The sequence below is a fragment of the Vombatus ursinus genome, unplaced genomic scaffold, assembly GCF_900497805.2.
Source record: "Vombatus ursinus unplaced genomic scaffold, bare-nosed wombat genome assembly UNPS02011916.1, whole genome shotgun sequence".
In the NCBI taxonomy this organism is placed as follows: Eukaryota; Metazoa; Chordata; class Mammalia; order Diprotodontia; family Vombatidae; genus Vombatus; species Vombatus ursinus.
Window position 1 is genome coordinate 1,670,927 of NW_020951694.1, and position 14,080 is coordinate 1,685,006.

Consider the following 14,080-nt stretch of genomic DNA (forward strand, 5'->3'; position numbering starts at 1 on the left):
GAAAACTAATGACAGATACTTTTCAGTGGAAGTTAAAATAAAATTTAGATTTTTTTTTTAAAAAGAAAGAAAACAGGAGGACGACTAGGACTCCTACAGAAAAGTAGGGTACAATAAGAATAAGTAGGTTCCTATGACCCGTCTATTTCCTTACTACATCAGACAACCCCTCCATTCTTCCCTTTTCCCCTTCCAAAAAATTCCTCCTTCCCTTTTTCAGATGACCAAGATGTTGGATTTGTTAGAGGACTTCTTAGATTATGAGGGTTACAAGTATGAACGTATTGATGGAGGCATCACTGGAGCACTAAGGCAGGAGGCTATTGACCGATTCAATGGTGAGGGCACCAGAGGCTCAAGAGATGAATTTAATTAAGAGTGTCTAAGGGAAAGAGTATCTTGGGGATGGGCTCATGGGTCCCTAAGGGTATCAGTGACTTGGGGGGGGATGGACACTTGGGATCACAGAATCATAAGAGACTTCAGAGGCCTTCTAACTCATACCTGAACAACAATCCCTGCTACAATAGCCCCAAACTTTGTATGAAGACCTCTAGTGAGTGGAAATCTACTCTTTCCCAAGGTATCCCATTCTATTTGTGAATTGTTCTAATTATTAGGATCAGTAACTGAGAGACGAACACCTTAGTTCCTGAGGAGTTAACCTTGGTCCTTGACGAGTTGATTGCTTGAGTTTCTGAGGGGGAATAGGTTTGGATAAGAGAAGAGCCAGGGGCTTGGGAAATGAATTGCCTGTAGGTGGGTCTGACTTTCCAATTCCGTCCTCACCTAGCCCCTGGGGCCCAGCAGTTCTGCTTTCTTCTGTCCACTCGAGCTGGGGGCTTGGGCATCAATCTAGCCACAGCTGATACTGTCATTATCTTCGACTCTGACTGGAATCCCCACAATGATATCCAGGTGAGAATTTGAACTCCTAGAGCAAGGGAGATAAAGGGGAGGATGACCTGGAGTTAGAGAAAGATTTTTTTTCACTGTAGTGGTACTTTCTCTTCCACAATGTCCCTTCTCTGAGGATATATATTCTCTCTGTTGTTCCCCTGACTGGGCTCACTACCTTTTGCCATTGTAGGCCTTCAGCCGAGCTCACCGGATTGGTCAAGCCAACAAAGTGATGATTTACCGGTTTGTGACACGAGCTTCAGTAGAGGAGCGGATTACTCAGGTGGCCAAAAGGAAGATGATGTTGACACACCTGGTTGTAAGGCCTGGGTTAGGCTCTAAGGCAGGTTCAATGTCCAAGCAGGAGCTTGATGATATCCTCAAATTTGGCACAGAGGAGCTGTTTAAGGATGAAAATGAAGGTGAAAATCTTTTCTCCTGCCCCTGTTGTAGCAACAGCCTTCTTTCCTGAAATGTTTTCCTTTTCTCTCTATTCACATAGCTACCACCCTGGTTCAGGCCCTTATCACACATCTAATAATAATAATAATAATGATGATGACAGTATTTATATAGTACTTTTAAGATTTGCAAAGCACATTATAAATATTATCTTGTTTGATCCTCACAATAACCTTGAGAGGTAGATGCTATTATTATCCTGTTTTATAGATGGAGGTACTGAGGTAGGTCACACTAGTTAGTGTTTGAGAAAGGATTTGAACTCAGGTCTTCCTGACTCCAAGTCAGCACCTATCCACTGCATCACTTAACTGACAATCTGAACTGTTTCAATAGATTCTTTTTTTTTTTTAATATGAGGCAATTGGGGGTTAAGTGACTTGCCCAGAGTCATACAGCTAGTGAGTGTTATGTGTCTGAGGCTGGATTTGAACTCAGGTCCTCCTGACTCCAGGGCCAGTGCTCTATCTGCTGCACCACCTAGCTGCCCCTCAATAGACTCTTAATTGGTCTCCTCATCTTCTATATCTCTCGTTTTCAACCTCCTGAACTGCTTAACTGATACTCATAAAGCACACATCTTACTATGTTGTTGTCCTGTTCAGTAAACTCTAGTGGTTCCCTATTTTCCTTGGTTTCCTTCAAAGCTCAGTTCACATGCTACTTCCTACCTGAAACCTTTCCTGATCTCTCCAGATATTAGTGCCTTTCCCTAAAATTTCTTTTATATATAGTTATTTCATAGCTTGGTGTGTAGATACTGTCTACTTCAATAGGTTATAAGCTCTTGGAGGTCAGGAGCTGTTTCATTTTCATTTTTGTATCCCCAGTTGCCTAACATAGTGCCTGGTACATAGTAGACACTTGATATTGATTAATTGAAAAGCTTTATAGTTTTTGGGAACCAAAGCATTTTGGGCCCAAGTCCCCAGGAGGAAAACCATCTCTTGGATATCTCCCCAGAGGAGAAAGAAAGTCTTTTCCTCATTTTCCCTGTTGTCTGATCATTATAAGATCCTGCCTCTTGTTCATAATTGTGGTTGGTATCTCAAATCTCATAATTCCATGTATCCTATTTACCTCAGGAGAAAACAAAGAAGAAGATAGTAGTGTAATCCACTATGACAATGAGGCCATTGCTCGACTGCTAGACCGGAACCAGGATGCAACTGAAGACACTGATGTGCAAAACATGAATGAGTATCTCAGCTCCTTCAAAGTGGCACAGTATGTGGTTCGTGAAGAAGACAAGGTGAGGGACTGGGAACCAGACACTGGGGTCCCCTAGTTCTGCTTCTCTATAATTATCAGTTCCCATAAAGTCTTTTAATGGGTGGTGAAGTGAGACATAAATGGAGGATTATAGAAAGAACATTCGTTCCCACAGGAAGATTTCAGTCTAATGGGGAAGGAAAGAAAAGGGAATGACCATTTATTAAGTGCTTATTATCTGCCATACTCAGCATTTTACAAAAATTATCTCATCTGATCCTCACAACAACCCTCGAGATAGGTGCTATTATTATCCCCTTTTAAATTGAGGAAAGTTAGGCAGACAGAAGTTAAGTAACTTGCCCAGAGTCACATAGCTGGTGAGTATCTGAGGTGGATTTGAATTCAGGTCTTTCTGACTCCAGGCCATGTGCTTTATCTATCCACTTTACCACCAAGCTGCCTAATGGGAAAAAAACTACTTCTCAAAAAACTGCCCATCTAATGGATAAGACAGGCCTTGCAAAGAGACTCAGATATAGAGTGCATAATCAGTGCAGCAGGGCATGTGAATTCATAGAGCTACTAGAAAATTAGAGAATTAAGGTGGGCTGGGAAAGAGTGGAAGTGAAGTGAGGAAGTGAGGCAAGTGACATGTTGAAGTTTCGGACCCAGGAGAAGGAAAAGATTTGTATACATCAGTAGTAGAGTGATGGGATGATGGGGAAAGGTCACATGGAAGCCAGGAGCTATGAGATGAGAATCATAGTGTTAGGTAGGGAGACTAGGAAGCTGCTGATGTTCACTCTGGCCTTCCCCTCAGATTGAGGAGATAGAGCGAGAGATCATCAAGCAGGAGGAAAACGTGGACCCTGATTACTGGGAAAAGTTGCTTCGACATCACTATGAGCAGCAGCAGGAAGACCTAGCCCGAAACCTTGGCAAGGGTAAACGTGTTCGGAAACAAGTCAACTATAATGATGCTGCACAAGAAGACCAAGGTGAGGGCTCTTTGCCTCATCTTGCCTAGTGGGGATTAAGGATCACACTGCCCTTGTCCTGGTGAAGATTAGGGGATGGAAGGGAAGGAACATAGTAGGACATAGGGAGCCTGAGAGATCTTCGTACTGATAGAATGGGAGAAGAAAGAACCCTTCCTTATGAAAGCCCAAGGGTTTGGGAATATCTAACAGGGAATAGAAGCTATATAGAAGTCATCCAGAGCTCATGGTGGGTCATTTAGGAATCACTACTTTAAGCAGATTGATCAAGAGTCAGGAGTCATGGGATAGGAGATCCCCCAGAAGTCTCTCGCTTGAGTGTGTGTGTGTGTGTATGTGTGTATGTATTTGTTGAGTGAGGAAAGCTTCAGCATACTTAACATTGAAAATCAGATCAGGAGGGAGGAGGAGAGAGGGAGAAAAATCATCCTTAGGTTGGGAGGAGATATAACTTGATATGGTTTTTAGTACTTAGGATAACAAAGGTCAGGTTGGAAGTAGACAGTTTTCTAGAGTCAGAGATTCTGGTGAGAGGAGCCTAGCACAGGCTTGGTGAGGGAACTAGCTGATTTCACATACTTGTTATTTTCACAGACAACCAGTCTGAATATTCAGTGGGGTCAGAGGAAGAGGATGAGGACTTTGATGAACGACCTGAAGGTGGGAGCTATCTTTCTAATCCTCTACCCAAGTTTGTTTTATCTTGCTGTATTTTCTATGATTTAATTAGGATATTAAACCTTGGGTCCACAGACCACTGAGAGGTTCATGCAGTGATTTCAGGGGGCTCATGAACTTGGATGGGCTAAAAAATTACATGTTTATTTTCATTAACCTCTATCTGAAATTTAGCATTTCTTCAGTGAAGGCATCAAACATTATTCTGAGAAGGGATCCATAGGTTTCACCAGATTGCCAAAAGGGCCCATGACCAAAAAAAAGGTTAAGAACCCCTTATTTAGTCTTATTTCATTTAGATCCATATAGCTTTGAAAAGTCAGAAGTACCACAGATAGTTCATAACCCCACTTTCTTTTGTGTCTTGGAATATCAATACTGAGGGGTGGAAAAGATGGGCCTGCTAATCAAGTTCTCTCCTACCAGGACGTCGTCAGTCAAAGAGGCAACTACGTAATGAGAAAGATAAACCCCTTCCTCCACTGTTAGCTCGAGTTGGGGGCAACATTGAGGTGAGAACTTAGGAACCCAGATTCACTGAGACCTTTTTTGGACCAGAGTTTGAGGAGAAAGCCTAGCAGTGGGGCCTCAGAAATCAGTCACTGAAAGACACAGGAATCAGGGTACACATGGGTCTTTGGTCACATTCCATCCCACTATCCGTTAGGTGCTGGGGTTCAATACCCGTCAGCGCAAGGCCTTCCTGAATGCAGTAATGCGCTGGGGGATGCCACCACAGGATGCCTTCACGTCTCAGTGGCTGGTACGGGACCTAAGGGGCAAAACCGAAAAGGAGTTCAAGTGAGTATGGGTTATAGAGGAATGGAGACTACTAGAATGGAGTTGGGATAAGACCATCAAGTGTGGGGTAGTTAGTATTTATTCTCCTTGGCCTCCATGTGATGTGACCTTACTCAACTGACCACCACTGCCTTTCCTCTTTTCCTCAGGACCCTATTTCCTGGGGGGTGAGCTCAGCCTACCTCCACCCCCCCTCAGTGGGTCCCAGAATAGAGAGCCAGGATGGGTTTCACTGTGACCCCATGAGCAGAGAGGAGTATGAGACAGACACCTGCTCTGGCTAGTACTGGCAAGACATCCCATACTTAAAATCATATTGTAGTAGGAGTGGGCAGAGGAAGATGAAGAGTCTAACTGATGGGGCCTGGGGAAGAGGGAGAGACTGAGGAGGCAGGTTTGGATTGGGGAACCTGGTGGTGATGTGATTAAGTGAGTTAAGTGGAATGCTCAGAGGACTGAGGGGAAGGACTGTATGAGGGGATTGTGGCTCAGGGGTTCAGTAATCCCTGTGCCTCCCTCATTGCCCTGTATCCCCTCAAGATTTTCTAACCCTACCCGACTTTTATTCTTTAGGGCCTATGTTTCTTTGTTCATGAGACATCTCTGTGAGCCTGGGGCAGATGGCTCCGAGACCTTTGCTGATGGTGTTCCTCGGGAGGGGCTGAGCCGACAGCAGGTGTTGACCCGAATTGGAGTTATGTCCCTTGTTAAGAAGAAGGTATAGACAACTCCCCTTCCTTCTGCCCTTTTCCTCAGGAACAAATATGGCCCAAATTTCCTTTTCTTCTTTTGCTTCATGTTCTTCAGTCCCATACCTGGGGTAGTAAGAGAGTATGGGGGATGAACATGGCTAGTTGCCAAGCACCTGGAACCACACCCTCCCACCCCAATTCCTAATGGAAATAAACACTCTTTCTCTCTCTCTCTCTCTCTCTCTCTCTCTCTCTCTCTCTCTCTCTTTCTCTCTCTCTCTCTCGTTCTGCTTCTTAGGTGCAGGAGTTTGAACATATCAATGGGCGATGGTCAATGCCAGAGTTGATGCCTGACCCTAGTGCTGATTCTAAGCGTTCATCGAGAGCGTCCTCCCCCACTAAGACATCTCCTACCACCCCTGAGGCTTCTGCAGCCAACAGTCCCTGCACATCCAAACCTGGTAATCAAACAAGATTCAATTTTTGGGAGGAGAAGTGGGAGGAAAATGTGTAGGAGAATTAAGACAAACTGAGAGTGTTAGCTAAATAGAGAAGAACAAAAATTCAGTGACAGTCTCAGTAATGATCTACTCACTTCCTGCTCTCTTGTACAGCCACCCCAACCCCAAGTGAGAAAGGGGATGAGACAAGGATGCTCCCTGAAAAGGATGAAGTTGACAACTCGGAAGAGAAGCCAGATAAAGACAAAAAAGGAGGGGAGAAAATGGAGACAGAGGTGTGTGTGTGTGTGTACTTGGATCCCACAGAGGGAGAAAAGCAACAAAAGGTTTGAAAACCAAATTACCCAAGTGCTTTATTTTACCTCCTAACCTTCTATATCCCCTCCAGCCTGATGCTCCCAGCCCAGCCCCTTCACCAGGAGAATCAAGGAGGATAATTCTAGGGGATGATGAGTCTGGAGTCCCTGGAGAGTTGGAAGCTGAACCAGGGAGTCGAGGAGACAAGGAAAAACCAGGTAGGTGTTGGGCTTTGGAGTATTGGAGGAGAAATGATTCCTGGGTTCTCCTTAAATCAGAAAGCCAGGGTAATATCCTTTCTCCCTCACAGCTAGAGAGCCACCACCAGGAGAAAGGGGGGAGGAGAACCTGTTGGATGGACAGGAATATGGGGAGAGGCCAAAGGGGTAAATAGGGGATTTAGGCAAGACAGGTAATGGGTGGAAGGACTGGATGCTTGGGTCTATGACGGAAGCTATGATGGGGTTGGTGATGGCTGTGGAGTCAGTTGCCTGGGTCCTGGAAGTGTAATTCTTTGAACAAGGAGTATAGAAAGCAGTTCTTGGATTACTGGAAGGATGTCTGGTTTGAGAGCGATCAGTATTCTCCTGACCTCTTCCCCTCACAGAAGAGCATAAAGGGGAGAGAGAACCAAGATTAGGACCATCCCGAGATGAGCCCCGGTCCAATGGACGTCGAGAAGAGAAAACAGAGAAACCACGGTTCATGTTTAACATTGCTGATGGTGGCTTTACAGGTATGGAATATCCTCACTGCCAACAAAAGTTGTCATGTAGATTATTTCTTACCTGCATCTCCTTTGCCTACTCTCATGGTGAACTCTTGTCTTCAAGGGATTCCCTAGAATATTCTACTTTAGACTATACGTACATATGTGTATGTATGTGTGTGTGTGTGTGTGTGTGTGTGTGTGTGTATGCATGCCACATCCACTCTCTCCTGTATAACTGTTAAATGGCCTGCTCTAATTCTGATCCCACCCTAAGCTTACTTTAACTCAAACTTTTTCTTTCTTGAATTTCATTTCTTATCCTTAATTCTAAACAAACACTAACCTAATCTCTATCCTCAATTCTAATTTTGTCATTGACCTTTCATTCCAGCTTCAGATCTACATAAGAGTATTCTAAGTAGACACTATTGTTAACATATATATGCCATTTCACTTTCTGACATCTCTGATTTTTAGAAAAGTTTGCCTTGTGTCAACCCCATCTAGCCTCTCTGTGAACTTGTCTTGTATTGGGCCTACTTCTTACCTTTGGAACCAAGTAGAATAATTCTAAGATGTCATAATAAGCATTTTGTCTTCTGTCTCCATGCCTTTGTACAATCTATCACCCATGCCTGGAATGCATTTCCTCCTTACTTCTTCAAATCATTAACTTCCTTAAAAGCTTAATTCAAATGCCACTTCCTACATGAGACATTTCACAGTCTTTCCCAGTGTCTCTCTACCAAAACTGCCTTGTATTTTACTTGGTATGTACATGTTATTTTCCTTAATAGAGTGTAAGTTCCTCGAGGGTAGAATGTGTTTCATTTTTGTCTTTGTATCTCCAACACCTAGCACAGTGCCTAGCTTATAACTTGTTTGCATTTAATAAATGCTTATTGATTGATTATCCTAACTCACCCTGTAACTAACCTATGTACTACTAAGCCTAACTCCTTTCCTTCCATCACTGATCTTTCCCATCTCCTAGAGTAGGGAGGTAGGGGAAGACATAGGGCTGCTGGAGTATGGTAAGGTGATCACTACAGGAAGCCTAATGCTTCCTTCCTTTGTTTCCCCTGCCTGCCTCCCTCTCCAGAGTTGCATACACTGTGGCAGAATGAGGAACGGGCAGCTATCTCCTCTGGTAAACTCAATGAGATTTGGCACCGGAGGCACGACTACTGGCTGCTGGCTGGGATTGTCCTGTATCCTTCATTACATGAGAAAAAACTCATACCCCAGGGAGAAAAGCTAGGGAAAAGGGGCTAAAATGAAGGAGGTTCTCATGTAATGGGAAGAAGGGGCACATATTCTGGGGACAACTGTGGGGGGAGAATGCTCTTACACCCTGGGAAACAAAGTCAAGGGACAGCGGAGTGACAGGGAGTGAGAGGAGGAGCTATTGTTTCACAGGCCATCCTCATTGGGTTCCTTGACAGACATCCCCCTTTTCCCTCTACCGGTAGCCATGGCTATGCTCGGTGGCAGGACATCCAAAATGATGCCCAGTTTGCCATCATTAATGAGCCATTTAAAACTGAGGCCAACAAAGGAAACTTCCTGGAAATGAAAAACAAGTTTCTAGCCCGGAGGTTCAAGGTGGGTCGTTGAAGTCAAGGTCTGAATAGTGTGGCAGTTGAGATCATTTGCAGCATCAGCATTGTTAAGATTTTAGAAAGGGTTAGTGGTGAAAGCTGAGCCAAATTCTCTGTTTAGTTTGGGGGAGGGATTAATGTTGTTAAGACTGGGACCAAGACTTCAAAGTAAATTCTTAGAGGTGGAATTATTAATTAAGGTGTCAAAGTTAGGATCAAGGTTAGGATGAATTCTTAGATATTAGACTGAGGTATAGATTCAGGTCATTTAAGTTCAGGTATTTTGTGTATTTTGGCAGTCATATTCATTCATTAACACATTCATTGAGGACTTACTTTGGCATCTCCTTGTACTTCTCATTTCTATGCATTCATCCCGCCATGCCTGCAGCTCCTGGAGCAGGCGCTGGTGATCGAGGAGCAGCTTCGGCGGGCGGCCTACCTGAACCTGTCACAGGAGCCGGCGCACCCCGCCATGGCCCTCCACGCCCGCTTCGCCGAGGCCGAGTGCCTGGCCGAGAGCCACCAGCACCTCTCCAAGGAGTCGCTGGCAGGGAACAAGCCGGCCAACGCAGTCCTGCACAAGGGTAAGGGCCGCGGCGGCCCCGCGCGGGGGAGGGCCCACAACGCTGCGTAAGTCTGCACCCTGCATCCCGCGGAACACCCTCTCCCACCCTTCTGACCCCTGTACCCTCCTTTTTAAAATTAAATTTAGTTTTTTCCAATTAACAAAAATCTATTTTCTCTCTTTCCTGCCTTCCCATAATTGAAAAAAGAAAAACAAAACCCTTGTAACAAATACGCAGTCAAGCAAAACAACCCTTTACCCTCTTAAACCCCTGCCCCTTCAGCCTCTAACATTCTAACCCTGCTGCCCAACCCACATAGAACCTTAATCTTAAATATAAACCATATACTCTACCATTCACCACATCCTCAATACTAAATTTATTAGAACTTCCTTTAGCTCTTTTAATTTCCAAACTCCTGATATTGTATCCTAGTGGATCTCCCTCCTCCACTCCTGTACACTGTGCACACCTTTCCTTGACTGTTAACATCCCATGTAATCTTTACACTATTCCCTGTCCCTACTACCTACCTAACTCACCCCCATGAACCTAATAATACTTTGACCTCTCCCCAAAACTGTCATTCAAAAATTCTTTCACCTTTTTGCACTTCAAATTCAAGAATCCTTGATTTTATGGACTGATTTCCTGAACCTGTAATCCTTTGTACCTCTGACCCCAATCTCTGAATTTCTCATTTTGACCCCCTAACACTCTTTCCCTTTTCCTCTCATCTACTGGATCCTAGGCTCCCCAACCTTACTTAATTCTTCTGGTTCCTCCTATTTCCTTCTCATTACCCCCATCCTAAAATATGCCTTCCTCTCATCTGGGATCCTCTGGCCCCCATGTCCTCCTATGACTTTTCCTACCTCCCTTTCTTTTCTTTACTTCTCTACTTCCTCTTTCCTTCTCAGTCCTTTCCATCTGTCCTGTATGGTAGTCAGACCTTCTTTTTCTCATTCTCTCTGAGTCCTTTGAACTATCTTTTTTTTTTCTGTGTCTTTTTCACTATCTTGGTCTCTCATTCTCTGTCTTTGTTGCAGTCTCTCTGTCATTCTCTGACACTGCCTTTCTCTCTCTGTCTCTCCTGGCCTCCATCTCTCCTGGTGACGGCCCGGTGTCTTTGTCCTTGTCTCTCTCTCTTGCTCTTTCTTTCTCTGCGGCCCGGGCCCCAGTTCTGAACCAGCTGGAGGAGCTGCTGAGCGACATGAAGGCAGATGTGACCCGCCTTCCAGCTACCCTGTCCCGAATCCCACCCATCGCAGCCCGCCTACAGATGTCCGAGCGAAGTATTCTCAGTCGTCTGGCCAGCAAGGGCACAGAGCCCTATCCCACACCGGTAATCCTCTATCCTCTTTACCTCAGAACCAGGTTCATCCCCTTTGCCCCATTTTCCATCAAAGACCCATGAAATGGAATATAATTACAACTCTCTGGGTGACTGTGGCCAGAGGTATAGAAGGGTACAGAGTAGTGTAGCATGTTCATTCCTTTGGTAGGTTCTCTTTTCCCAGATCTTGTTCCTCTAGGGACCCAAGAGTCTAGCCATGGGTTTTTTTTCCTTCAGCTTCTTCCTAATTCAAGGACATGGACATTTTACCTCCTTTCTATTCCAGGCCTTCCCTCCGGGTCCCTACGCCACACCACTGGGGTACGGAGCAGCCTTCAGCTCAGCTGCACCCGCCGGGGTCCTGGCCGCCGGCGGCGCCAATTACAGCCAGATGCCCGCAGGGTCCTTCATCACAGGTCAGCCTGGGGATAGGCATGGGGACCGACCTTTGATTTCATTGATATAGGGAAGTCCCAGATAGGGAAATTCCCTCTACTAGTGGAGATTGACATCTCTGCAACCTATAGCCTTACAAAATTGCTTAGAGCATTGAAAAGTTAAATGACTTTTCCTGGGTCACAGAATTATATGCGTCAGTCAGGACTTGAGTCAAAGTCTTCCTGGTTCTAAGGTCAGCTCTCTTACTATTCCCAAATTGTCTGAGGTTGCCCTCATTAACGTCTTTCTTTCCCTACTTCTTCCTAATTTCCCCTACTCCTCTGTCCCCTTTTACCTATATTCTTTTCTTCCCATCTCCCTCTACTCCATTTTACTCTTTTCTTGTTCATCTCATAGGGGGAGCATCCTGTCTTTTCTGTACCCATCCATACCCAAAATTCTTTCCTTGTCTCAGTGTTTCTGGGCCTTGCCTGTCTTCTCACCCTTTCTTAACTGAACTGAAATTCTATTACTCCCTTACTCAGTGAAATCTCAGTAGCCTATCTCCTCACTTTCATAACTAACCTCCTGTGACTAATTCCTTGGCTTGTTTTGGGGAAAGGAGATATGAAGTCAGCGTTCCATTCTGGAAACTGGATATAGACATAGTTGTGTGGCACAAGAGCATCTTAGGAAATGGGAATCTCTACCCGTAACCCTCAGTACTGCAAGTGACAATCTGGACATGGGTGTGTGCCAAGTTCAAGATATGAAACTTGGATGTCACTTGGGGTGTTAATGGTATCTCCATAATCCTTCCCAAAACAGCCGCAGCCAACGGCCCTCCCGTGTTGGTGAAGAAGGAGAAGGAGGGGGCAGTGGTGTCCGACGGTCAGGATCGGAAGGAGCCCAGGGCTGGGGAGGTGATCTGTATAGACGACTGAAAGGGCCCCAGCCCTGCCTCTCACCCCGTCCCAGGGGCCGTCCTCCAGCCCACATCCCACCCCTGGGGCTTGCTGCCAATCCTCCACCTTCCCCACCCCTTGGGCCACCATCAGGATAGGAGCCCCTTTCTCCTCCACCCCTATTTTCCAAACCAGGGCTTTCTCCCCCTGTATTCCCCCACCCCTTTGCCCCAGGTGCCTTCTCCATTGATGCTTTGATTGAAGGTGCTGTGGTCAGGGAGGGGTGTGGGGAGTTGCTCTTCCAAAGTAGCCCCAACCTTAATACATACAGCTCTCCAGCAAATGGTTTGGGGTAAGAGGGGAGGGAAAGGGGTAGGGCTTCCCCATTTTCCCCCTTCCCCCTGCAGTATTAAGCTCAATCCTCAGTAACCAAGGAGGGGAATTTGCCCTGCCTGGCCCTTGTGGACCCACATGGGGAATGGAAGAACTCTTGAGAAAGGGAGGGAAAATCTGAGGTGGGATGGAAAATGACCCCTAGGGGGAAGAGAGGGGAGGCATGGCTGCATGTTGCTCTCCTCTACCTCCCCCAAAATTGAGGGTGGGAAGTTGGAGGGAGGGAGGGCAATCCATGTTCAGCCTCAGAATAAAGGCGCCATTCACTGGCTGAGTCACCTTCCCGTGTACTGGCTCCTTGTGTTAGGGGGATTCCCTCCCTTTCCCCTCAAGGGACCAAGTATCACCTCCCCCTAAGAAAAAATATCAGGGATGGAGGACACTCTCTCAGGCCAAAGAGGAGCCTCCCTCTCCCCCACCCCCAACCTCAGCAACCCAGGTATTGTAGAGAAGATGAGAAGGAATACAAAGGGCCAGAACCGGGGAATAGGCCCTTTTGTGCCCCAGCTCTGGAAACTCAGGTGTCCTAAGAGTGCTCTATCGACCCCCCTCCTTCCTTTGTCCTCACCCCTCTCCCCCCAGCTCCAAGCTTGGACCAAGGGGCTGGATTTGACTGGATAAGGTGGGGTGTACTAGCTAGGGGAACCTTGCCTCCATGCCTCTGAGACCATTAACAGAGAACTTGGGGGTGAAGGATGATAGGAAAGTATTCCCCCCATGGGGACCAAGGGAAAGTAACATTTTGCATGGTGAACCCCCAGCTACCACAGCCCTCTTTGCTATCCCCTCTTCCTTTTCCTTACTCCAACCCTTCTGCTTTCACACCTGCTCCTCACCTATCCCACTCCCTTCTGTATCGGGTTTCTTGGTTGTACATATAAATTATACTTTCCTTTCTGTGTGCTCTGTTATTTTGGGGGTAGGGTTCTTTGGTTATGGAGGGTGGGGATTGATGAAGGGAGGTGGGTATCGGGCTCCTGGTGCTCTTCCATATGTCAGTCTCTATATTTTATGATTTCTCTTTTTCTTTTTTTTTTTCTATCAGTAAGCGTTTCTTAAGTAACTCATGTAACATAATAATATGGTGAGTAAAGTCACCATACTAAGAGGATATAAAGAAAGATAAAAGACAGCCCCTGCTGTGCAGGAGCTCACAGTCTAATCGGGGAGACAACATGCTAACAACTATGTACAAACAAGATATTGACAGGATAATGTCATCACAGGCTTTCCTGTTCCATTCCCAGAGGCTCTCCTGTGTTAGGCTCAGTGAAAATGAGATTAGGCTGAACTCTTAGTAGGGTGGGAGGAGATGGCTTTAGCTAAGTCAGAAGGGTTTGAAGAAGGCCATCTACTTCAACTGCCTTGCATTTTACAGATGAGGAAACTGAGGCCCAGGAAGGGTAACTTGCCCAAGATCATATGGGTAGCAAAGGTAGTTCTCAAACATAGTACTTTGACTGCAGAGCCTTTCTACTGTACTGTGAAATACTCTTTCTATTGTACTAGGAAACCTAAGGTAGGAGAGGGGCCTGGATTTATGGGAGGATAAGCAGGAGTGTTCAAATAGATCCCAAGTTTTTCTATTGCTCCGCCACCTCTTTCTGTAGCCCACCACAATCACCAAGTTGTTCAATTAAGCAATTAATTTGTGGTGGGGGGATAACTGCAGGGTTTATTAA

The 14,080-nt window shown here is 45.7% G+C and overlaps 1 protein-coding gene and 1 non-coding gene across 7 annotated transcripts in view; both read left to right on the forward strand.

Moving 5' to 3' along the window:
* CHD3 (chromodomain helicase DNA binding protein 3) overlaps positions 1-13,295 on the forward strand; it is a 30,731-nt gene extending 17,436 nt beyond the window's left edge. For 4 of the 6 annotated variants that reach the window (XM_027857103.1, XM_027857105.1, XM_027857104.1 and 1 more), the window contains exons 21-39: positions 221-338; positions 794-918; positions 1,091-1,322; positions 2,448-2,614; positions 3,398-3,575; positions 4,170-4,235; positions 4,680-4,765; positions 4,921-5,054; positions 5,628-5,772; positions 6,045-6,207; positions 6,361-6,482; positions 6,596-6,722; positions 7,112-7,240; positions 8,319-8,427; positions 8,689-8,821; positions 9,209-9,450; positions 10,568-10,731; positions 11,009-11,138; positions 11,929-13,295. In XM_027857103.1, the coding sequence (XP_027712904.1) occupies positions 221-338; positions 794-918; positions 1,091-1,322; positions 2,448-2,614; positions 3,398-3,575; positions 4,170-4,235; positions 4,680-4,765; positions 4,921-5,054; positions 5,628-5,772; positions 6,045-6,207; positions 6,361-6,482; positions 6,596-6,722; positions 7,112-7,240; positions 8,319-8,427; positions 8,689-8,821; positions 9,209-9,450; positions 10,568-10,731; positions 11,009-11,138; positions 11,929-12,163 (2,805 nt within the window). In that variant the 3' untranslated portion in view covers positions 12,164-13,295. The remainder of the gene's footprint in view (positions 1-220; positions 339-793; positions 919-1,090; positions 1,323-2,447; positions 2,615-3,397; positions 3,576-4,169; positions 4,236-4,679; positions 4,766-4,920; positions 5,055-5,627; positions 5,773-6,044; positions 6,208-6,360; positions 6,483-6,595; positions 6,723-7,111; positions 7,241-8,318; positions 8,428-8,688; positions 8,822-9,208; positions 9,451-10,567; positions 10,732-11,008; positions 11,139-11,928) is intronic. The other 2 variants (XM_027857107.1, XM_027857108.1) reach the window with 1 other exon arrangement.
* On the forward strand, positions 5,202-5,354 carry LOC114039484. Its single transcript, XR_003568680.1, has one exon.
* Positions 13,296-14,080: the final 785 nt, after the last annotated feature.